We start from the raw sequence: 25,765 nt of genomic DNA, 5'->3' as shown, positions 1-25,765 counted from the left end.
GCGGTATTGCAGGGGGGCCGTAGCTAGGCTAAATCAAAATATTAAAATAATTAAAATATTTTAGAATAGAATATAAAAAGCTTCTGTTACACACTTTGATTCAATATAATTGTAAATAGTATGCAGACAGTATGTAGTGTTAAGGATTTAAATATATTTGTAAAGAATGTTTACATCATCTTATTTTCACTAGCATATAAAAATATTACATTTTATGGTAGTTCTCATAATTCACATGAAATTCTTACAAACTGGTTAATAAATGTTAATGATAACATAAATGTAAATGATAATTTTGTGCAAAGAGACAATCTGCTTTATTAAATATATCTAATATACAAATATATGTATAAATATATCTTTTTACTATTAATCAATATACTGTATTTTTGAAACAAAGAGGTTGGGAGGGGGGGGTCGTGGAGCTTTTGCTATGTATTTGGGGGGCCTTACCCCTCTGAAGTTTGGGAAGCTCTGCTCTAAACCTTAAAGACTAAATTAGCTTCATGATCAGCTCTAAACTGGTTTCCATTTCCACCTATATATGGTTCGACCCACCTGAGCACGTCCTTATAAGCCACAGATTCAGTCCAAACGTTCATAATCGCTAAAAAAGCTTGATCGGCACCAACCCACACAAATCATTAACCTTTTACCAGCATCTTTATTTCCAGCTAGTGATGACAATTGCAATCACTAAACCACAGACCTGCTTTCAGAATCACTATCACAAAGCCACCACTAACTTTCCTGAACAGGCTTATACCACAGAGCAGCATCGCTCAAGCTGTCATGATGTGTGCATCAAAAATATTCACAAGACTGGATCCACTACACCACGACGAACACACAGATAAATCTCTCCCTGATCCTAAAAATACTCTAACAACTCTCTGCTATCAAAGACTGTGGAGCATCCGGGATGACGGCAGTACGAGCAGAAATGTTACCTATCTGAGCAGACGCTACAGGTTCCAGAGATAACAGACAGTCCTGCTCCTTATCCACACGTCACACACCAGGGTTCGGGCAAATATATATATATATATACTGCTATAAAGCAAAAGTGCAAACAATGCTGTGTCTAAATTTAGCGCAATAACGTGACACCAGAGACTTTCGGCTTGTATTAACGATGCCACTAGAGAAATAATCAATACCCTTGTGGTGAGGTTTTTATATCCGGCAATTATACGCTGCTTTCCAGAATTATTGGCACCCTTCATTCAGATTGGCTGTAAAGAAAATAATCATTACACACAGTTTCAGATTCGAATCATTCTCAAGAGAAGTGTGCTTGAAGTGAGGCAAACACACATCTGTCTCTTTTCGGATGATTTTACACATGTGCAGCCTGATACCCTTCAGGAAACCGTACGTGGATGAAGGTGAACAGGAGAATTCGTCGCGGTGGTGAGTGACTGAAATATTCATTCTTCATTATTACAATGTGTTTGCACTGATGATTAATTCTGAGTGAAAACACTCTCATTTGGAGTTCTGATGAGAACGAACGATTTATAGTGGGGTTTTTTTTTTCAATATTGTTCGAGTGGAAACTGGTTTCTGGTGCCAATGAAGGGTGCCAATACTTCTGGAGCACACTGGAAAAATGTTGGATATGAGACGGGAGAAGGTTTCATATGTGTGGAGCAGAGCATACAAGATTTATGAACCAGAGAGTGCATTATATCACACTGAATTAAGAAAAATATAGCCTCTCTCTCTCTCGCTCTCTCTCTCCTTCTGCCCCCCCTTCTCCTTCTTGTTTTCCCTCTCTCTCTCTTTCTCTCTCTCTTCTCATTTTCCCTCTCTCTCTCTCTCCCTTTCTCGCCCCCCCTTCTCCTTCTTGTTCTCTCTCTCTCTCTCTCTCTCTCCCCCCTTCTCACCCCCCATTTCTCCTTCTTGTTCTCTCTCTCTCTCGCTCTCTCCCCTTCTCGCCCCCAATTTCTCCTTCTTGTTCTCTCTCTCTCTCTCTCTCTACTTTCTTTTTTCCACTCTCTCTTTCACTCTCCCTATTCTCATTTTCCCTCTCTCCCTTTCTCCCCTCCTTGCTCTCTCTCTCTCTCTCTCTCTCTCTCCCCCCTTCTCTTTTTTTCCCCTCTCTGATTAATATCACTTGCTCCGTCTCATCAATAATTGACGGGAGAGATTAATAGTGCTGACTGGCCTGTTATGTAAAGCAGCTGTAGTGTTGCAATCAGTCATTCAGACCTTTACACTTACACACTTACACACACACACTTACACACACACACATATTGAGTGATGGCTCACTGGAGACCTTGCAGAAGCCGCAGAATAACAGCAGTGTATGTGTGTAGAATACGATGCTGCATCGAAGAGACCGCAAATGATGATCATGTATTAAACAGAATACGGTCGAAGTTTAAATTATTATATTATTTTCCTAGACAATGAAAAACAAACAAACAAAAAAAACAATCTGAAATGAGTCTTTATATAACACTAACCTCTCTCTATAACAGATTCTGATTGGTCAGAAGGTGTTGATTCATTTTGTCAGACAGCATGCATTAATATACTCATGTTAGCCATTACTAAATAGTGAAAGGGGGCGGGGCTTGTGTAGTGTTAGTTTCTTTTCTATAGTAACAAAAAACTTTACAGGGACTTGCAATGCTGATGATATGGTCACAGTTTTGATAAGAAGTTGTTTACTTTTGTAAGAAGTCTCCAGAGTCTGTGGTTTGTAAGAGTCAGTGTCTTCCACCGTGGGAAAATCATCAGCTGCATCTTTTGTCTAATCTACCAGGGGAAGTCTTCTATGTCTCGGAAACAGACATTTGGAAATATGTCAGATTTGAAGATATGATAAGGTATAAAGATGCAAACTAATCATGAACTATTATCAGGTCATACGCCGATAATGAGAGGGGCGGAGTCAAGACCTTAACAAAAACGTGAACACATGATGCTAGTCACTATGGCAACTGTGACGCAAGAAGGGGGAATCCGTGACAAATGATAATCTAATTTGCACATTTATGCATGCCATAAATGACCTTATTTTATTCCATGACCTTATTTTATTCGCTCATCATCATCTCCCAACCCACCTTCGAGTGAGACACCTATAGCTAGATTGTATCGCCTAATGACAGATAATTACTCTAAAGTTTCTAATTCAAGGTCCCCACTAATCATGGCTAAATGTTTATTAGCACTGAGCCACTTAAAGTTAAACTGTAGCCTGGTTACACATTTATCACTCTGCAACACTGTTAGAATCTGGCTGACATGTGCTTCCTCAGGGTTCGAACACTTTTCAACACTTTTTGCTGACTTTGTGTACGAACTCCGGTGGCGGAGTCGTGACCCTCCAGTCATCTGTGACCTAAAGTCATGCTTCACTGGCATGGACGAAACACAGGCTTTTGTCATTGAAATATTAACCACTGGTGTCAGGAAAAAGACTACGGAGTAGAATGAGAGCACAGGGCGAGTTCAAAACACAAAAAAATAGGGACATTCAAAAATATTGGAACATGCAAAAGTAATGGGACGCCATTTGAGTCCAGACCGTGATCCAACAGCAAGATCAAAAACAGGCAAAGTTCAATAAGGGACAAAATAGTTATCCAAAAAAAAAATAAATAAAAAATAGAGATCCAAAACCGAGAAAACGGTTAACGTTCGAAAATACAAATACAAAGGCTTAGCATAAATCATAAGAAACTAAGCGTATACCTCATGAAGAGGTACTGAAACAAAGGGGAATAAAAAAGAGGAAAAACAAACACATGTCAGAGGAACAGGTGAGCTTAATGAAGAGTCCGGCGATTGAGAGTGTGGGCACCGAGGACTGCTGGGAGTTGAAGTCCACAGCCGCCATATTTGTTGGCTGCTTTGAAATGGGATACGTGACAGGAACAAATAGTGGGAGAGGATCGGGTGAGTAAAGGGTCAGCTATATCTTTGGAATACTTGTATTGTATTTGTTCTATTGTTCTTTGCTCAAAACTGATCGACAATTATAAACATAAAAGGTATGGAGCATTTTGGCAAACTGCTGAGGTATAAGAGAAATAAAAAACTCAGAGAAATGCTGTTACGGGAAAATAATCCACGTATTGTGGAGATATATTGTTCTTCATCCCAGACTTTACACTGCTTTAGAGTGACCTCATTTATTATCAGAAAAACTGCATTACTTAGTTTCATATGCATGCCTCATGATTATTGGTTCCTCCTTAGGCTATATGATAGAAACTTGTGTAATGCTGATAGAAGACACGTTCACTGAAGACACGTCCGCTCTGGGGAAATCTGAGTTCTCCCTTTTACAACCAAATATAGTCCATAAAGCTATCCAAAAATCCAAAAGCTTTTTTTTCATTAGCAATGGGGATTGAAAATGGCTTCCAGGAGCAGAAACATGAATCTGATTACCATTCTCATAAACAGATCCAATAACAAGCACAGCAGCCTGGTGCTTAAAAATTTGTTCTGTCAAATCTGTTGGGAGGAGAAAAAAAAAGACAGAGATAATCCCATTCAACTGGTTTTGGCAGCGGCAGAAGAGATAAACAGAAACAACTGCAATCAACAATCTGCCACTCATCTCGAGTTTAATCAATATGAAGCTATTTTAGGCAAAAAAAAATATTTCAGTAATTGTTCCATCTTGGTCGGGATCTGTCCTGGAAACACTGGGTGTGAGGTGAGAATACATCCTGGTTTTGGTCCATTGCAGCGAACCAACACATTTTCATACACTCATTCACACAAAGGGGCAATTACAGCATAGTCAGTTCACCTACTACCATGTTTTTGGTATAAATAATCCAGACATGGACCCATGTAGACAGCACCTCAAGCTGAGGAACGAGTCAGGAACACTGAGAGGCAGCATCGCTATCCGCTATCTTAAAGCATTTAAAGCCAGTAGACAGATTCAAACAGTGAACTATCTGAAATCACGATGGGGGGATTTCCTGCTCCAGACACCAAATAAATAAGAGGAAACACCTTAGGAGAACATGCAAACCCAGGGCAGGAATCAAACCCCATACCCCACTGCTGCGAGGTAATCATGCTAACCAGTAAACCTCCATGATGGGCTCACCAAACAAAAAATTCTGACTATTACAAAGATTTTACACTTGGATGAAGCCGTTAATGTGGAAACGTTGAGGCACCGTTAAATAATACATGTGATGAATAACTGTCATATGATCTAAACAAATCATATATATGAATAAATTATGAATAAGCTATACCCCAAACTGCTAAATGTCAAAATATTGTGTTACCTGAAATAAGGTAAGTACAGTATATACAATTTGAACATTTGTAAGCATGATAGTAGCATATTAACCAACCTTCTGGAAATTCACTTAAATTTTGTCAGAAGTGTCAGTATAAGAATATTGAACATTGAATATTGATAATATATTTTATTATATTTTATTTATTTATTTATATTTTATTATATTTTATTTTATTATTAATTTGAACAGGTCAAGGGAGATACTAGTAAAAAGACACCACTATACACTTAACGAACAAAGGTCACAAAGTACAGCTTGTATGTCCACTAAGATGTCACTCAAAAACCAACCTGCTTTCGTTGGCTGGCTCCTTCTTCTCTCGAACCTTCAGCCACTTGCGTATCAGAAAGCGTTTCCGTCGTGGTGAGGCGCTGGGTGTAGAGCAGTTGGACCATGGAATGTCCTCATCGCTGGATGGTGTGATCTCAATGGCAGGAAGCTGCAGGTACTCCTTGGAGGCTAAGCGTGAGCCGGAATGTCTCAGGGATCCGTTTTCCAGGCGCTCGCTCGTCGCCTTCTTTGTTCGGCGCATCTTCAAGCGGCGCCGCCTCATGGTGGGCGTGGAGGAGCTGGACCAGGCCAAGCTGGGATCATCCCGTGGGACCTGTACCCGGAGAGATGGCGGCCTCAGAGTGTCTGTCATTCTCAACAATGTAAGGGCCTACCTCCACAACCGTCGGTGTTGACGTCAGAGTTGCTACTGAAGGTATACTTGCTAACAAAGTGGCTAGGTAGCAAAGATTTGTTGTGGATCCTGATGACCGTTTTCAAAGGAGTGTGTCTGCTAAGCTGAACGAGTCCATCAAAATGAGTAACTAAAAGACTTCCTGTTTATTGATTGATCCTGTTGTTGCTGCCTAGATGCTATAAAATCCTCACGGTCTTATCTCCACGGCTCTTACCGAAATTCTCCTCTGTCTGAGATGATCCTGCAGCTGTAACCTCTACTGTAGGTGGCAACCGTGAAGTCTTTTGATATGTCCCAGAACTTTTTTCGATGAAGGACTTGATAAATAGATGGACGGACGGATAATGCGTGCGAGCCACAGGAGGCTTGCTGTCAGGGCTCGAGCAATGGAGCAAATGTATCAGGTGACACAGCAAGACTCTTGTTTCCCCTCACCGCAAATAAAACATGCATAAGCACTGGCTGACAATGTAATAGTACTCCCGGCCTCCCTGAATGTCAGTGACTCAGATAGAGACATTCACACTCGCTCAGGAATCCCAGTAAGAACACGGAGGTGGTAGCTTCCGCTCTTGGATGTGACGGTACGCTCCATGCAGTGGTAGACTTGAGTTCCAGGCCGCACTGTGACTTGAGAAGGACAAGATTAAACTTCTGGTATACTGAAGTGTAGGTTAAGTCCTTGAGTGGCATTTAACCTGAGTTACCTCACCGCTGGGTACACGGTATACGGACTGAGTGTTCGTGGTGTGTATGCCTGATGCGTGTCTCTCTAGAGGCATCAGCCAAATGGCACAGTTGCAAGGTTAAGTGGTGTGTTACTTGTGTGTGTGTGGGTTTCTTTGGTTAAATCCCTGAGGTATTTCTTCTCAATGCTCCTCTTCTTAAATATCTGGCCCAAACAGCTGTCCCTGCCTACAGGTTAGAGTAAAGTGATAGGGTTTTCCAGGTATCAAAGACACCAACAGCTGAACAATTATGGACAAGGAGGTGTATAAAGTAGTGATGGGCATAGAGGTAGTCGACTAATTGTTATTTACTTCTTATGTACTTGATTGCTTTCTTTGACAAAATAACATACAATACAGGCCTTAATCTTATTTCCCCTTAGACTTTCCACTGTCTCTTAAGACATGTGAGGTGTGGCAATAAGACCACTTCTCACTATGAAAGACTATACTGCTATATATATAGTGTTCCACATGACTTATATTGCACTTCATAGGTCCTACAATGGAAACCATTCAGAATTCAGCCTTGCTGAAACCAGCTTCTGTGGTTTATGTGACACAGAAACATAGTGTAGGGGTACTGCTAATGTTTACTTGTCTTAATCTCGTAAAAAGTAATTAAATTTATTCAAATGGATTCAGCTGCCTAGTTTCTCTCCAACTTAGACCACATTTTCTGTGTATTTCATTTTTTGGTAATTATTCAGCGCTATTAATTAAAGCAAATATTTTCTAGACTTATTTAACGACTACAAAATGACTCGAAATGCCCATCACTAATTATTAAACATGTATTCACACCAACACGCAAGAGGACATTTGCAAATTCAAGCACAAGGGAAAAAAAGCATATACACACACACACACACACACACTTCACATTCATACTGTAGCTGAACTGACCTGGCCTCACTGGTCAGAATCTCACTGGTCTCAGCTAACACTACCACCTACTCACTCTCACTCCAACTCACTGCTCTGAGCCTCGGTTTCATATTAGAAGATTTTAGAAATGATGTAATCATTTTTCTGATATTTTGGATCCATCGCAGTGTGGAAGACTCGCTACTATTCGAAGGTATCATTATTGATGTATGTGATTATTGAAGTAGGACCTGGTCTTCGCAATAGATTACAGAAAATTCCCAGTGGTCTAGAGATCAGGAACTAACAGTATATTCAGTACTAATACTTTACACAATGTCCAGTTAGTAGGTTTTACAGGAATATGTCCACGCTGGCTGTCACTCCACATGAAGAAGGTACAAAAGTCAGTCATGTGTACCAACAGTTTTGTTTTTTATTCTATGGGTTATGAATGGTGAGCATACATGTAACCCCATAGCACTACTAACTACTAGCATTTACTCGCAATACTGTGCTTAGCTACGTTCCTATAACCCTTCTTCCTCCTGGACACTTTATTTGTTGTGTCCTCCAACAGCTAGATTCTTGGATTCATTTCTGCCTCATCCATATAAACATGAATAAAATCATCTGCAAAGGAAAGTTGCAACCTAGCTCACTGGTAAGTCATTAACATCTTTATCCAGTAGCAGGAGAAAACTGAGCTGGTGTAAATAGTGAATGGGGAAAACCCCAGCCTGGCAGCCTGAGCAAACACAAAGCTAACAGTGTAAACAAATCAGTCTGGACCATCCAGAGGATCTAAAGCCAAACAGCTGCACCTCTGGCCTCCAGATTTGACAACGATGTTGATTCAGCAAACATGATATTATAAGTAAACAATGCCTTTCTGAATGGGCGGCCAATGGTAACTGGAAGAAACAATAACACTAATAATAGAGAGAGAGAGATCAGTGCACAGCCTAGAGAGGGCTTTCCTGTATAAATACCTGGGTTAAAGACGAGATTTAAAAAGCTGCAAGAAAAGTATAATGAATATAAATTTATTTTAGATGCACAAATACACTGATCAGGCATAACATTATGACCACTGACAGGTGAAGTGAATAAGTTTGATTATCTCCTCATCATGGCACCTGTTAGTGGGTGGGATATATTAGGCAGCAAGTGAACATTTTGTCCTCAAAGTTGATGTGTTAGAAGCAGGAAAAATGGACACGCTTAAGGATTTGAGTGAGTTTGACGAAGGGCCAGATTGTGATGGCCAGACCACTGGATCAGAGCATCTCCAAAACTGCAGCTCTTGTGGGGTGTTCCCGGTGTGCAGTGGTCAGTATCTATCAAAAGTGGTCCAAGGAACAGTGGTGAACCGGAGACAGGGTCATGGGTGGCCAAGGGTCATGGATGCACGTGGGGAGAGAAGGCTGGCCCGTGTGATCCCATCCAACAGACGAGCTACTGTTGCACAAAATGCTGAAGAAGTTAATGCTGGTTTTGATAGAAATGTGTCAGAATACACAGTGCATGACGGGTCAGGGCTGTTTTGGGAGCAAAAGGGGGACCAACACAATATTGGGCAGGTGGTCATAATGTTATGCATGATCGGTGTATATTGGCTTCAGAAATACATTTGGAATGAACAAACATGTAGAATCTGTGGAACGGACTGAATTGAGCCGTGAGTCATTTATGCATCATGCAGTAGATGATGTATCATGTAGTAGACTTGCATGCAATGGTTATTTTAAAAAACGTAGCATAAATGATATTAAGATTTCAGGGTGACTAGGAAACTCAGGAGGCATGGGTTACAAGATGGTGAACATCCTGGACAAGGCCGCACATACTAGGGACAATTTAAAGATGGCAATCAGACTACAGTGCATGTCTTTGGACTGAGGGTGGAAACCAGAGAACCCAGAGGAAACACCTGAAGCACAGGGACAATATAAAAACATCATGTACACATGGCAGAGGCAGGAATCGTACACTCAACCCCCACAGAGATGTCCTAACCACTAAACCACGTAGACAAAAATGTAGACAAATATTGTATTAATATTCTCAGGAAGGTAACAGGTTGTTCCAAGCATCTTGGAGAACTTGATGTAATGCAGATTTTCTGACTCAGATTCGGGTTCAGTTGCTCCGCCCTCTGTTTCCGAGACTCATGTAATTTTGTATTTATATTTACACGACTTGTTTAATCCAGCTTGTCGTTTTGCATCCTGCAATTTTACAGCATTTAGTGTCATTTGAACTGAACAGAAATATAAAATGAAATGACCTGAAAGATCACATCCTCGAGGCAAGACCCTTAACATGGAGTGCAGCCTGCCTGGCTTCTCTCAGATAAATGTCCCTAAATATGAATGTGAATGAAGAAATCTGTTTTGTCTGAGCACGTGTTTAAGTGCGTGTAATCCAGCAGCACACTCCGACAGAGGCGTAAGTGCAGATTTGCATTCATTCTTCACTCTATAAGTGGATCAGGAGGAGGAAATAAAATCACTCTGCTGCCAATAATCGTGCTGGTGGATCGCTCGGATTTTAATCACGCTGGGGAAAAGCGGGATATGGATTTGCTAGCGTAATATTTCACACGTTTTCCCTTCTGGTACTTCAAGAACTGCAGCCTCAGCTAATAAACACACACCGCAACACAAAGGTTAATTACAGGGTTAGAAGCATGGTTTAGGGTTACATTTATTCATCGATTGTTCGTTTTGACTCCACTGAATGAGAGGAGGTGTGATGGCCTGAGAAAAGCCCTTCGCCTGGTGAAGAGTTTCACTTTTTCTACTCTATGGACTTTTTCAGAATCTGTACAAGTCTCTATTAGAAGTACTGTAATGAGGAAGATAACTGCAGTTAAAGACTTAAGACTCCAGTGAACACTCTGGTGGTGTAAAAGCAATCGCTATGCTACAAATATATAGTGAATAAATAAATAAATAAATAAATCTTTGTTGCTTAGAACTTTCTCTAAGTTCCTTATCTATCTAACACAATCTCTGCGGAATGGCTTGATTTTAGATTTTTGACATTTAATTTAAAAAAATAATAATAATTAAAAAAAAAAAAAAAATATATATATATATAAATATATATATATAAATATAAATATATATATATATATATATATATATATATATAATTTTTTTTATTATTTTTTTTTAATTAAATGTCAAAAATCTAATATATATATATATATATATATATATATATATATATATATATTAATTTCGGGAAATATATTGTTTCATAAAGCAGAGGTGTGAGACTATGCTACAGACTGAAAGAAAAAATAAAATATATTTTGCATACCAAAATCTATCTATATTTTTGCCAGACTTCAACCAGAGTGATATCCAACCAACATAGACAAAAAAATAATTTTTTAAAAAAACAGTTAATAGTCAGCAGTCTGTTTATAAATTTGAGTAACTTGATCTGAATGTAGCTGGAAAGCCGCATGTTTCTACTAGTTAGCTGGAAGCATGCGAGATGGAATGAAAACTTGGACAAACCAGACGAATGGGAAGACAGAAAGTGTCAAAATTGTAAATGTTATTCAGAGTAAACAACACTACTACCTCCACCGCACTAAGCTGCTCGGCTGGCTGCCCAGAATGAGTGCAATATGTATCGCAGACCATCGGGTTTCTATTTACAGCAGCCTGGTGGACCATCAGCTTCAGTCTCCCAGTGAGTTTTTTTTCACTTCACTCATCCATCACTCTGAGAATGTAGAACTTTTCCTTTTATTTTTTTACAAAAAGAAAATTTTCCATGTTGAAAACGCAGCACTCCAAGCGGTCTAGCTGATGGTCGGATCATATTTTTTGGATCTAGCCATATTAATTAGCATGCTAGTCAAATGCTAGACAATCTGTCCTGTTAACCATGCTAGCCAGACTCAAATAAACAAATTTTACATGTGAGTAGAAGATCTTTCTGTCATTTTGTCGAGGAGGCGAACAGGATGCTTTATCTGCGGAGACACTGGGTTTTGTTTATCCAAATGGACATGAACAGTTCTATGCATATATCATATTTGGAATTCATAAAAAGTCCATGAAAGTGAAAAAAATGTATCCTATTCCTGCTAAGTTTCGTTATTTTGGCTGTCTTGCTCTTTTTATGGAGAAGAAATTCTAGAAGATCTTTTGAGAAACAGGGAATAAAGTGAGCTTGTGCAATACACATATGTCTTCTGTTTAAAGCTTCATCAATCAATTGATCTGATCATCAGAGCTCACAGCTGAAACGTTATGGCCTTTCTGCCATTTTGTCAAGAACATAAACCCGGTGCTTTATCCCCAGAGGCGGAGTTATCAGGAGTCCTCATAAATTCACATCGTTAGCTTGTCCCGCTGTAGTTTCTAGTGAACTTATATTAACTAAAGCTTTATAGCCTCTCCATTAAAACTAATGAATCTATGAATTATTTAAGATTGCTCTGCTGCGCATAAATAAAATGCAGGATGTACACTTTATTTAGCTATCAGGCTAAACACCATAACAACACAGCTTTCGGGATACAGTGCTCAAGAGCAGAGTAAGTGATCGTGGATCACTTCCTCTGCTGGATTATGTTGCTTATGTCTTCGGGTGACATATGTTTCCTGGACATACGCAGAAATAAAACACTTTATTAGACTCAAAGACTTTTCAAATAAACAGACATGAATGAGTTGGGATGAGAGAGAGAGAGAGAGAGAGAGAGGGAGAGAGAGGGAGAGAGATGGGATAAGAGAGAAGGAGCTGGGATAATAGAAAGAGAGTTAGAAAAAGAGAGAGAGAAAACTGGGGTGTGTGTGTGTGTATGAGAGAGAGATAGAGAGAGAGAAAGAGAGAGAGAGAGAGAGAGAGAAGAAGAGACAGAAAGACAGAGAGCGAGAGGGAGAAAGAAGGGATAAGAGAGAGAAGGGATAAGAGAGAGAGAGAGAGAGTGAGAGAGAGAGAGAGAGAGAGAGAGAGAGAGAGAGAGAGAGGGAGAGAGGGAGAGAGATGGGATACGAGAGAAGGAGCTGGGGTAATAGAAAGAGAGTTAGAGAAAAAGAGAGAGAGAAAACTGGGATGTGTGTGTGTGTATGAGAGAGAGATAGAGAGAGAGAGAGAGAGAGAGAGAGAAGAAGAGAGAGAAAGAGCTGGGAGATGACAGAGAGCAAGAGGGAGAAAGAAGGGATAAGAGAGAGAAGGGATAAGAGAGAGAGACGGGTTAAGAGAGAGAGAGAGAGAGAGATGGGATAAGAGAGAGACGGGATAAGAGAGGGGGGGGGCAGGTATAGAGTAGGGATACGTGTTGAACAGGGTTCAGTCGAGTAAAATCTCTTTTCCGCAGCCGTTTGAGGAACACGCACGTCGAACACGCCGCTGTTTCATCTCCTCCTCTATTGAGGTCAGCTTTGTTTCAGAGGCAGCGGAAATTCCCCGTGGAGTCAGACGGGCGGATGAATAAAGTCACTTTCACTACATCCAGACAACAATATCCCAATCTAAACCACTAACCACGTCACACACAAGCCTGTGGACAACATTGTCTGGACACACGGCTTTGAGGAGAAAAGGGCTGAGGCGCTAGCAGTGCAGATATTCCTCTAATACTCTCAGAAAGCGCTGGAACTCTACCTCGACTCTCTACTACTGAATATTCTACTACTGAACTGTTTATTCTCTGACCTCCAAGTGTAAAGGGAAGGGGAAAAAAGGGATAAAAAAAAGAAAATGGTGACATTTTTGTATTTGACATTGACCTAAAATTGATGTCGGGTCATTTTCTGTAAAATATATTTTCTTAGTCCTCATGTCTCATACCTACAAAACTCATCACTGTATAAATATTTTAAAAAAGATTTTAAACAGTGGCAAAAAATAACTAGATAATTCAAAATATAATTATAGATAATTAATTAATTAATTAATTAATTAATTAATTATAGATAGATAGATAGATAGATAGATAGATAGATAGATAGATAGATAGATAGATAGATAGACTATATTGCCAAAAGTTTTGGAACATCTGCCTTTACATGCACATGAATGTAATATGGAGTTGTCCCACCATTTACAGCTATAACAGCTTCAACTCTTCTGGGAAGGCTTTCCACAAGGTTTAGGAGTGTGTTTATGTTTAGGAATTTTTGACCAATCCTCTAGAAGTGTATTTGTGAGGTCAGAAACTGATGTTTAATGAGAAGGTCTAGCTCGCAGTCTCTGCTCTAATTCATCCCAAAGGTGTTCTATGGGGTTGAGGTCAGGACTCTGTGAAGTTCCTCCACACCAAACTCCCTCATCCATGTCTTTATGGACCTTGCTTTGTGCACTGGTGTGCAGTCACGTTGGAACAGGAAGCGGTCATCCCCAAACTGTTCCCACAAAGTTGGGAGCATGAAATTGTCCAGAATGTCCTGGTATGAAGCTGAAGCATTAAGAGTTCCTTTCACTGGAACTAAGGGGCCGAGATCAACCCCTGAAAAACAACACCTGAACTCAATGATTTAGAGGGGTGTCCCAAAACTTTTAGCAATATAGTGTAGTAGTAATTAATGTAAATATGTTTTTTAGTCTTTGTTTTTTTTTTTTTGAGTAAATTTTTGGAAATATTAAAAAATAAGCAAAAGAAATAGATAAAATAAAATATATAAAGACAAAAAAATACAGCAAAAATACAATAAAAAAAAAACCCTGAGGCTGATGCTAACTTATATTAGCGATTTTCATTTTTAAACTCGATTTCTAGCCAGATTTAGAGATTTTTAATTAAAATATTTAACAAGTAAAATCAGTGCTAAATATTAACTGAAATAATTTTTTCCAATCATTATTTTGTTGGATTTAACACGAATTGACCTTTTAACCCCACCCCTTAACTATAACACTTTGTATGTAATGAGTCATGCAAGTTATTATGAAAGTGATATCATGAGACTGCCATGTGACATAAACACACACACACACACAGGCAATTTCACCAAAATGTCCAGAAAGTGTCCTTCTGAAGAACTTCGACAGAAAGTTGGTGAATAATGTGCTGCCCTGTGGCCTTCACACAGACCTACAATCTGCCCGAAGCACAGCTAATAACTGCAATCGCTCCATCCCAATTACAGTCATAAACCTACATCCTTAACATGCAATTAGCTTCCATCTGCAGGACCGTTTTAGATCCTGCTCCACTCATCCATCACGGAAAGCGGGAGCTTCTTTTGGATAAGTGAAGGTTGGCTTGTCTTCGGCCTGGGAAAACCCTTCACACGGGAAAAACTTCAGGCTTTGAACCGAAACGTGTTTCTCTTTGGCATGTACCGCAACCAGAAGAAAGACCTCCAGGCGTGAGAAATACAACCATGTAATAAAACACTCGGGAAGCTAAGCGGAGTTACTATTACTGATTATTTTCCAAAAACTGCATAACCTGCAGCGCTTTATTCCTATTATTCCTCAGCTCATGGTTCAATTACAAAACAAAACATCATACTTTTTACCCATATTTATATATATTTATATAATGTAAAGGAACAAGCACAAAAAAAAACTAGTTAGTTCCTGTTATGAGTTAAAGCAGCGATAAGCAGTTATTCTCTATAATCTTTTTTCTTCTTTTTCAAAGATTTCATGCCAATTGACACCAAAACACGCTGTCTGACATAAATAGACTGCAGTTTACTAATTTCATGAGAAATATGAGATCCTGATCGAAAGAGAAACTGTGCAACAGGAAATGATGTAATGGAAAACGTGTAATCAGTCTAATCATCAGCATCATCTAGGTCAAACTCTTCTCCTGAGGTTAGAATTAGTCACAGCATCCTGATGACGCCTGAAAGCCTCAGGTCTCTTTTGACGTAACTGATCTCTGTTCACACGGACGTGTCGGCTCATTCAGTCAGTTTAGAGTCAGCATCTCTACGTTATGGGTATCGCGGATCGTCTATCGGGTGCTAATTCTAAATACGCCGATTTTACTAGAGAACAGAAAACAAACTTGATCCAAATTTCATATTCAGAGCTAGAAGGAAATCGCTGACCGTTTTTACAATCGCGTTAGCTGGTTCCAGACAAGAGGATCATTGTCTGAAGGCAAGATTAAAATAAAATAAAAACACTACATCATATATTTATAAAACTCACTTTTAACCAGATGCCAAAAAATGGAGTTTGCTCCTGTTTTGTTGTGTTCATGTTGAAGGTCTTTGTCATGTCTCACTCCACAATGGAGGTTAATATGAAGCTCATATGAAAGCAGACACTCAGTATTTCTGTACTTCCCTAGCCTACTAGGTGTGATATATTCATAGAAAAGTTCCACCAAACATAAAAACCGTTCATTTTTTCCACACAAATGTTTGTATCTTCAGAGTAAATGTCAATCAAACCCATTTCTGCTCTCTGATACACCCCAAGTGCTTTTTCATAATCATCTAAAATGTGAAGGTGTTTATCTTCAACCACTATGTGTAAGGTTATCCAACAGAGATTTCTATCACGCACACTGAAAGCCATCCTTAATCACATCACACGTCCGTCTCTGACTGTAACAACTGCATGTAGCGTGTAGATCATGCAACACTGCTCTCATTCGTCACGACTCGACTCGACAGCTCTCACTGCCACTGAAACACACTCGTAATCGGAATAATGAAGCCAAACTGAAAAGAATGTAATACACCGACGCTAAGAATAAAGCACTGTTTAATAACCAGCTGAGAAAAACAACGCTGTGAGACATGCTGGTCATGATCTGTTGTGGTTTTTCTAAACAGTGTGCCTTGTGAAATGCAGGACATAAAGCAGTCTGCTTTGGTGTGACTTTAACACACAGGCCTGCCACAAACACTTCCTGTGGGCTTCGCATGGCACCATTCACACACTCGGGCGCCCGAGAAAATGTGTTTAAAGGTTCTGCCTGCCTTTCATTTAAATAAGTGAATAATACTACTAGAGGTACAATGATTATCCACCTAATCAGTGGATCGCTTCAGACTTTCTCATCTGTTTTGCTCTCAGAAACAACCTGAAGTGTTTTTATTCCTCTTACACCCCTGCACATGATCAACAATCACTACTGTACCATGACCTTTTATCCATTCATAGCTACATTTAATGTTGTGGAACTTGCATGAAACAAGTTATTGCTTATATTAAAGCAGGAATAAGCAGCTGTTACCTCTTTAGTACCTCTAAAGGTACTGTTAGTACCTCTTTTTTCTTTCTCTTGAAGATTATAAGGAACATAGAAATGAGAAATCAGAAACTTCTCTGTTCTGAAGAACGTCCCATGTTGCAAAACATCATGTAAATAAAAATAAAATAATAAAGTCGTACCAATGAGTCCATACATTTGTTTTGTTTTAGACAGACAGACAGACAGACAGATAGACAGATAGATAGATAGATAGATAGATAGATAGATAGATAGATAGATAGATAGATAGATAGATAGACAGACAGACAGACAGACAGACAGACAGATATACAGACAGACAGACAGACAGACAGACAGACAGACAGACAGACAGACAGATAGATAGATAGATAGATAGATAGATAGATAGATAGATAGATAGATAGATACTTTATTCATCCCAATGGGAAATGTACAACTTCCAGCAGTATCCACAAGCATAGGTAATAAGGTAATAAATAAAAAATAAAATAGAAATAACAAAAACTATAATAAAAATAAAATATAATAAAAAAAAATACTAAATACTAGAAATTTAAAGGTATGAGATACGCAACGTGCAAAAACAAGAATTTCAAGTTCAAGTTTTGTTTTTTATCCATCCATGTGAAGCATCTACAGTACAAGCCCATGTGTGTGGTGTTATTATACAACTGATACAGATATTGTTCTAGAAAATGAATCAACAGCCCTGTTATAACACAAATGATGAGCGTTTATAACATCTGATGTGCAAATGTTTTCCACACACTTCATCAAGGAGGTCAGTTTTCACGTTAAGGAAAAGGACATTCTCTTTCTGGGCTTCTGAACACCTGTTCATCCACATGTGAAACACATGCACACACACACACACACTCACACACACACATGCTGTGACAGATGTCAACTCAAGGAGAGACCTCGTGTTTCCCAATGGCTTGAACGAGCTCAAGTTACAAAACCAACAGCGTGGGGTCCAGTGGAAAATCTTTGTTTATGATGTATGTGTGTGTGGGTGTGTGAGAGTGTGTGTGAGCTCAGGAAGTGAAGGTGAAATTGTATTGGCACCCACGAACAACCACAACACACACAGCATTACACTTTGGCTATAGAAAGTATGATCATTATCAAGACACAAGGACACATATCCTTTTATAGTTAGGCTTCATGTTCTGAAACATCACAGAAACAAGTCTTCTCCCTTTAGGATAAAGGAGTGAGAAACAATATTCTCTTTTGTCTCTCTGTCTTGAAGTGAAATGCAGCTTCATCATGTCATGCATTCTGTCTCAAAAAACGTAGCTCAGCTTTACGTCTTTATGTTACGTAAAGCACTGACACTGGAGACTCCTTCCATCAAATGTTAAACATATGTCTACTATCAGAAACACACCTGTTTGAAGAACCTGTCTGTTTCGAGCATGCTTACTTACAGAAACAATAACGTACATTAAAGCCAAGACAATACAGGAGGAAGTGAAGATTTCGGTTCACTTTTTACAACTGATATGAAATGAATAACATCTACTCTACATCTCAGAAGGTTTTCCTTCTGTTTTCTCGTGAGAATTGAATTATTCAAAACCTAGCAACTTTGAGGAATGTTTAAGCTCCGCCCACTTTGCACTAATTCTTTACCGTACATCCCTGAAAAGCTTATACATGTTGTTTATTATTTTTTTTATTTTTTAAATGAAACTAATAAACCATGCTTAATAAACTGGAAACAGATGAAATCTCAGGTATTTTTATTATTATTATTATTATTATTATTATTATTATAATCATTTATTAATTAATTTATTAATTAATTTTATTTATTTATATTAACAACTGTTCTCAATAAAATGTATTCATTTATTTAATTTTAATATTTGCAGAAAATAATCCTTGCCCTCATTACACTTCACCTATTTTTCGTGTTAATATTTCGGATTAATTGCATTTATGTCCTAAGAATGGGATGTATCACCAGTGTGAACTAAAAAAAATAAATAAATAAAAATAAAAATAAAAACAATAACAATAACAATAAAGACAGTGTGTAGCTGTTCTTGACTGAATAATAAAGACATGATTTTCTTTATTTTTTTGATTGAATTAAGTATGCAAATATATGCATATTTATTCAGACTTATTTTGCATAAACAAATTGACACGTTTCGGTAAAGTTCCAATACACACACAAAAGAGAAGTGATTTCCAATCAACTGGACAAAGCTTCATTGTGATATTTTAATTATAATTAGATTAATAGAGTTTAATAAAAGTGACCCTGTCTACCTGTAGTGTCTTGCCCGAAGTCTGGGATAACAGCATTACACACAGCTTACAAAAACAAATCATCTCATCGTCTCTGAAGATCTTTAAAGCCAGAGAAAAACCCGCAGAAATAAACATAAAAAGCCATGTTTCATTGTTTACCTGCTGCAGAGTCCAGGCTTTCTGATGTCCGAGTCAAAGCCGCTGCATTTATTTACAATAAACAGAGTGACGTCAAAGCGAGCAGCGCTTTCACTCTCTCACACAGAGTACACATGGAAATCCCAGCTCTCATCCCAGAACAGGCGACTAAACTAATCAAATAGACTAGACTAAATCTGAAATAAAGCATCCGTAATACTGACCACACACTAGTTTAACTTTCCCGTGTCCACTGCGCCATTTAAGCCTCGGCTTTGCGAAGCGGCATCGTACATGCCGAGCGATGCAAATCCGTACTAGCATACTAACTAGTATGCCAAAGTAGTAGGCACAAAATAGATCATTGTTTAATATGCTGGAATGTCGTTTTAGCTCCACAGCGTACCGTTACTTCTGCTAGTACACACTTTTATCTTTATTAGCGCTCAGATTTCACTAAAACTCTTACATTGCGTGCGTACTCCATTGCATACTTTTTAGTATGAGATTTAAGATTTATGAGGCCCTTTATTCTGAGTGTCCTTTAGTTTGTTCGAGTGACGCAGCTCCGGACCAATCGCTGACAAGGATACGGGCACGCTCCCGTTTCTGACCAATCAGAGCGCTTCGAAGGAGGAGTCAACGGCAAACTGTGCCGCTGTATCCAGTCAGAGTGAGCGCGAGAGAGCAGACCACCGCACCGCGTCCAATGGGAGAAAAGCGCGTGCTGACCAAAACAGCGCAGGTTTTTTCCGGCCGTTAACGTTTTCTGGGCAGTGATGCAAATCTAGTAAAGTCTGGAAAGTCTCGCGAAGCGATTTTAGGGTTAAATGATCACATTCTGAGACATCACACACATACACACACACACACGATCACATTCTGAGACATCACACACACACACGATCACATTCTGAGACATCACACACATACACACACACACACACGATCACATTCTGAGACATCACACACACACGATCACATTCTGAGACATCACACACACACACACACACACGATCACATTCTGAGACATCACACACACACACACACACACGATCACATTCTGAGACATCACACACATACACACACACACACGATCACATTCTGAGACATCACACACACACACACACGATCACATTCTGAGACATCACACACACACGATCACATTCTGAGACATCACACACACACACACGATCACATTCTGAGACATCACACACACACACGATCACATTCTGAGACATCACACACATACACACACACACACAATCACATTCTGAGACATCACACACACGATCACATTCTGAGACATCACACACACCCACACACGATCACATTCTGAGACATCACACACATACACACACACACGATCACATTCTGAGACATCACACACACACACGATCACATTCTGAGACATCACATACACACACACACGATCACATTCTGAGACATCACACACACACGATCACATTCTGAGACATCACACACACACACACGATCACATTCTGAGACATCACACACACACACACACACATGATCACATTCTGAGACATCACACACATACACACACACACGATCACATTCTGAGACATCACACACACACGATCACATTCTGAGACATCACACACACACACATGATCACATTCTGAGACATCACACACATACACACACACACGATCACATTCTGAGACATCACACACACACACGATCACATTCTGAGACATCACACACATACACACACACACACACACGATCACATTCTGAGACATCACACACACACGATCACATTCTGAGACATCACACACACACACACACACACGATCACATTCTGAGACATCACACACACACACACACACACACGATCACATTCTGAGACATCACACACACACACACGATCACATTCTGAGACATCACACACACACGATCACATTCTGAGACATCACACACACACACACGATCACATTCTGAGACATCACACACACACACACACACATGATCACATTCTGAGACATCACACACATACACACACACACGATCACATTCTGAGACATCACACACACACGATCACATTCTGAGACATCACACACACACACATGATCACATTCTGAGACATCACACACACACACACACGATCACATTCTGAGACATCACACACACACACACACGATCACATTCTGAGACATCACACACACACACACACACACACACACGATCACATTCTGAGACATCACACACACACGATCACATTCTGAGACATCACACACACACACATGATCACATTCTGAGACATCACACACATACACACACACACGATCACATTCTGAGACATCACACACACACACACGATCACATTCTGAGACATCACACACACACACACACACACACACGATCACATTCTGAGACATCACACACACACACACACACACACACGATCACATTCTGAGACATCACACACATACACACACACACGATCACATTCTGAGACATCACACACACACACACACGATCACATTCTGAGACATCACACACACACGATCACATTCTGAGACATCACACACACACACACGATCACATTCTGAGACATCACACACACACGATCACATTCTGAGACATCACACACACACGATCACATTCTGAGACATCACACACACACGAATACATTCTGAGACATCACACACACATACACACACACACAATCACATTCTGAGAGATCACACACACATACACACACACACACACACACACACGATCACATTCTGAGACATCACACACACACACATGATCACATTCTGAGACATCACTCACATACACACACACACGATCACATTCTGAGACATCACACACACACGATCACATTCTGAGACATCACACACACACACACACGATCACATTCTGAGACATCACACACATACACACACACACGATCACATTCTGAGACATCACACACACACACACACGATCACATTCTGAGACATCACACACACACACACACACGATCACATTCTGAGACATCACACACACACACACGATCACATTCTGAGACATCACACACACACACACACGATCACATTCTGAGACATCACACACACACGATCACATTCTGAGACATCACACACACACACACGATCACATTCTGAGACATCACACACACGATCACATTCTGAGACATCACAGACACACACACACACACACACACAATCACATTCTGAGACATCACACACACACACACACACGATCACATTCTGAGACATCACACACACACACACACACGATCACATTCTGAGACATCACACACACATACGATCACATTCTGAGACATCACACACACACACACACACACACGATCACATTCTGAGACATCACACACACACACACGATCACATTCTGAGACATCACACACACACACACACACACACAATCACATTCTGAGACATCACACACACACACACACAATCACATTCTGAGACATCACACACACACACGATCACATTCTGAGACATCACACACACACACACGATCACATTCTGAGACATCACACACATACACACACACACACGATCACATTCTGAGACATCACACACACACACACACACGATCACATTCTGAGACATCACACACACACACACACACGATCACATTCTGAGACATCACACACACACACGATCACATTCTGAGACATCACACACACACACACACACGATCACATTCTGAGACATCACACACACACACGATCACATTCTGAGACATCACACACACACACACACGATCACATTCTGAGACATCACACACACACACACGATCACATTCTGAGACATCACACACACACACACTCACATTCTGAAACATCACACACACACACACACACACACACACAATCACATTCTGAGACATCACACACACACACACACACACACACACGATTACATTCTGAGACATCACACACACACACACACGATCACATTCTGAGACATCACACACACACACACACGATCACATTCTGAGACATCACACACATACACACACACACACACACGATCACATTCTGAGACATCACACACACACACACACGATCACATTCTGAGACATCACACACACACACACACGATCACATTCTGAGACATCACACACACACACACGATCACATTCTGAGACATCACACACACACACGATCACATTCTGAGACATCACACACACACACGATCACATTCTGAGACATCACACACACACACACACGATCACATTCTGAGACATCACACACACACACACACACGATCACATTCTGAGACATCACACACACACACGATCACATTCTGAGACATCACACACACACACACGATCACATTCTGAGACATCACACACACACACACGATCACATTCTGAGACATCACACACACACACACGATCACATTCTGAGACATCACACACACACACACGATCACATTCTGAGACATCACACACACACACACACACACACACACACACACACGATCACATTCTGAGACATCACACACACACACACACGATCACATTCTGAGACATCACACACACACACACACACGATCACATTCTGAGACATCACACACACACACGATCACATTCTGAGACATCACACACACACGATCACATTCTGAGACATCACACACACACACACACACACACACGATCACATTCTGAGACATCACACACACACACACGATCACATTCTGAGACATCACACACACACACACACGATCACATTCTGAGACATCACACACACACACACACACGATCACATTCTGAGACATCACACACACACGATCACATTCTGAGACATCACACACACACACGATCACATTCTGAGACATCACACACACACACACGATCACATTCTGAGACATCACACACACACACACACACGATCACATTCTGAGACATCACACACACACACACACACACGATCACATTCTGAGACATCACACACACACACACACACGATCACATTCTGAGACATCACACACACACACGATCACATTCTGAGACATCACACACACACACACACACGATCACATTCTGAGACATCACACACACACACACACGATCACATTCTGAGACATCACACACACACACACGATCACATTCTGAGACATCACACACACACACGATCACATTCTGAGACATCACACACACACACGATCACATTCTGAGACATCACACACACACACGATCACATTCTGAGACATCACACACACACACACACACACGATCACATTCTGAGACATCACACACACACACACACACACACGATCACATTCTGAGACATCACACACACACGATCACATTCTGAGACATCACACAGACACACACACGATCACATTCTGAGACATCACACACACACACACACGATCACATTCTGAGACATCACACACACACACACACACACACGATCACATTCTGAGACATCACACACACACACACGATCACATTCTGAGACATCACACACACACACACGATCACATTCTGAGACATCACACACACACACACACGATCACATTCTGAGACATCACACACACACACAAGATCACATTCTGAGACATCACACACACACACACGATCACATTCTGAGACATCACACACACACACACACGATCACATTCTGAGACATCACACACACACACACACGATCACATTCTGAGACATCACACACACACACACACGATCACATTCTGAGACATCACACACACACGATCACATTCTGAGACATCACACACACACACACACACGATCACATTCTGAGACATCACACACACACACACACGATCACATTCTGAGACATCACACACACACACACACACGATCACATTCTGAGACATCACACACACACACGATCACATTCTGAGACATCACACACACACGATCACTTTCTGAGACATCACACACACACACACGATCACATTCTGAGACATCACACACACACACACACACGATCACATTCTGAGACATCACACACACACACACGATCACATTCTGAGACATCACACACATACACACACACACACGATCACATTCTGAGACATCACACACACACACACACGATCACATTCTGAGACATCACACACACACACACGATCACATTCTGAGACATCACACACACACGATCACATTCTGAGACATCACACACACACACACACACACGATCACATTCTGAGACATCACACACACACGATCACATTCTGAGACATCACACACACACACACGATCACATTCTGAGACATCACACACACACACACACACACGATCACATTCTGAGACATCACACACACACACACGATCACATTCTGAGACATCACACACACACACACACACGATCACATTCTGAGACATCACACACACACACACGATCACATTCTGAGACATCACACACACACACACACGATCACATTCTGAGACATCACACACACACACACGATCACATTCTGAGACATCACACACACACACACACGATCACATTCTGAGACATCACACACACACGATCACATTCTGAGACATCACACACACACGATCACATTCTGAGACATCACACACACACACACACAATCACATTCTGAGACATCACACACACACACACACACAC

At 40.4% G+C, this 25,765-nt stretch overlaps 1 protein-coding gene across 4 annotated transcripts in view; it reads right to left on the bottom strand.

Moving 5' to 3' along the window:
* gramd1bb (GRAM domain containing 1Bb) overlaps positions 1–25,765 on the bottom strand; it is a 130,148-nt gene that overhangs the window by 68,695 nt on the left and 35,688 nt on the right. For 2 of the 4 annotated variants that reach the window (XM_058387385.1, XM_058387386.1), the window contains exon 1: positions 19,180–19,593. Coding sequence is in view for 1 of the 4 variants with exons in the window: in XM_058387379.1 (XP_058243362.1) it covers positions 5,585–5,937 (353 nt within the window). In the remaining 3 variants the exon portion in view is untranslated. Of the gene's footprint in view, positions 1–5,584; positions 6,898–19,179; positions 19,597–25,765 lie in introns of those variants that run through there. The other 2 variants (XM_058387379.1, XM_058387383.1) reach the window with 2 other exon arrangements.

This window comes from Hemibagrus wyckioides, linkage group LG04 (assembly GCF_019097595.1).
Source record: "Hemibagrus wyckioides isolate EC202008001 linkage group LG04, SWU_Hwy_1.0, whole genome shotgun sequence".
In the NCBI taxonomy this organism is placed as follows: Eukaryota; Metazoa; Chordata; class Actinopteri; order Siluriformes; family Bagridae; genus Hemibagrus; species Hemibagrus wyckioides.
The sequence above is the reverse complement of the archived record's forward strand: the minus strand, read 5'-3'. Positions and strand labels throughout refer to the sequence as shown.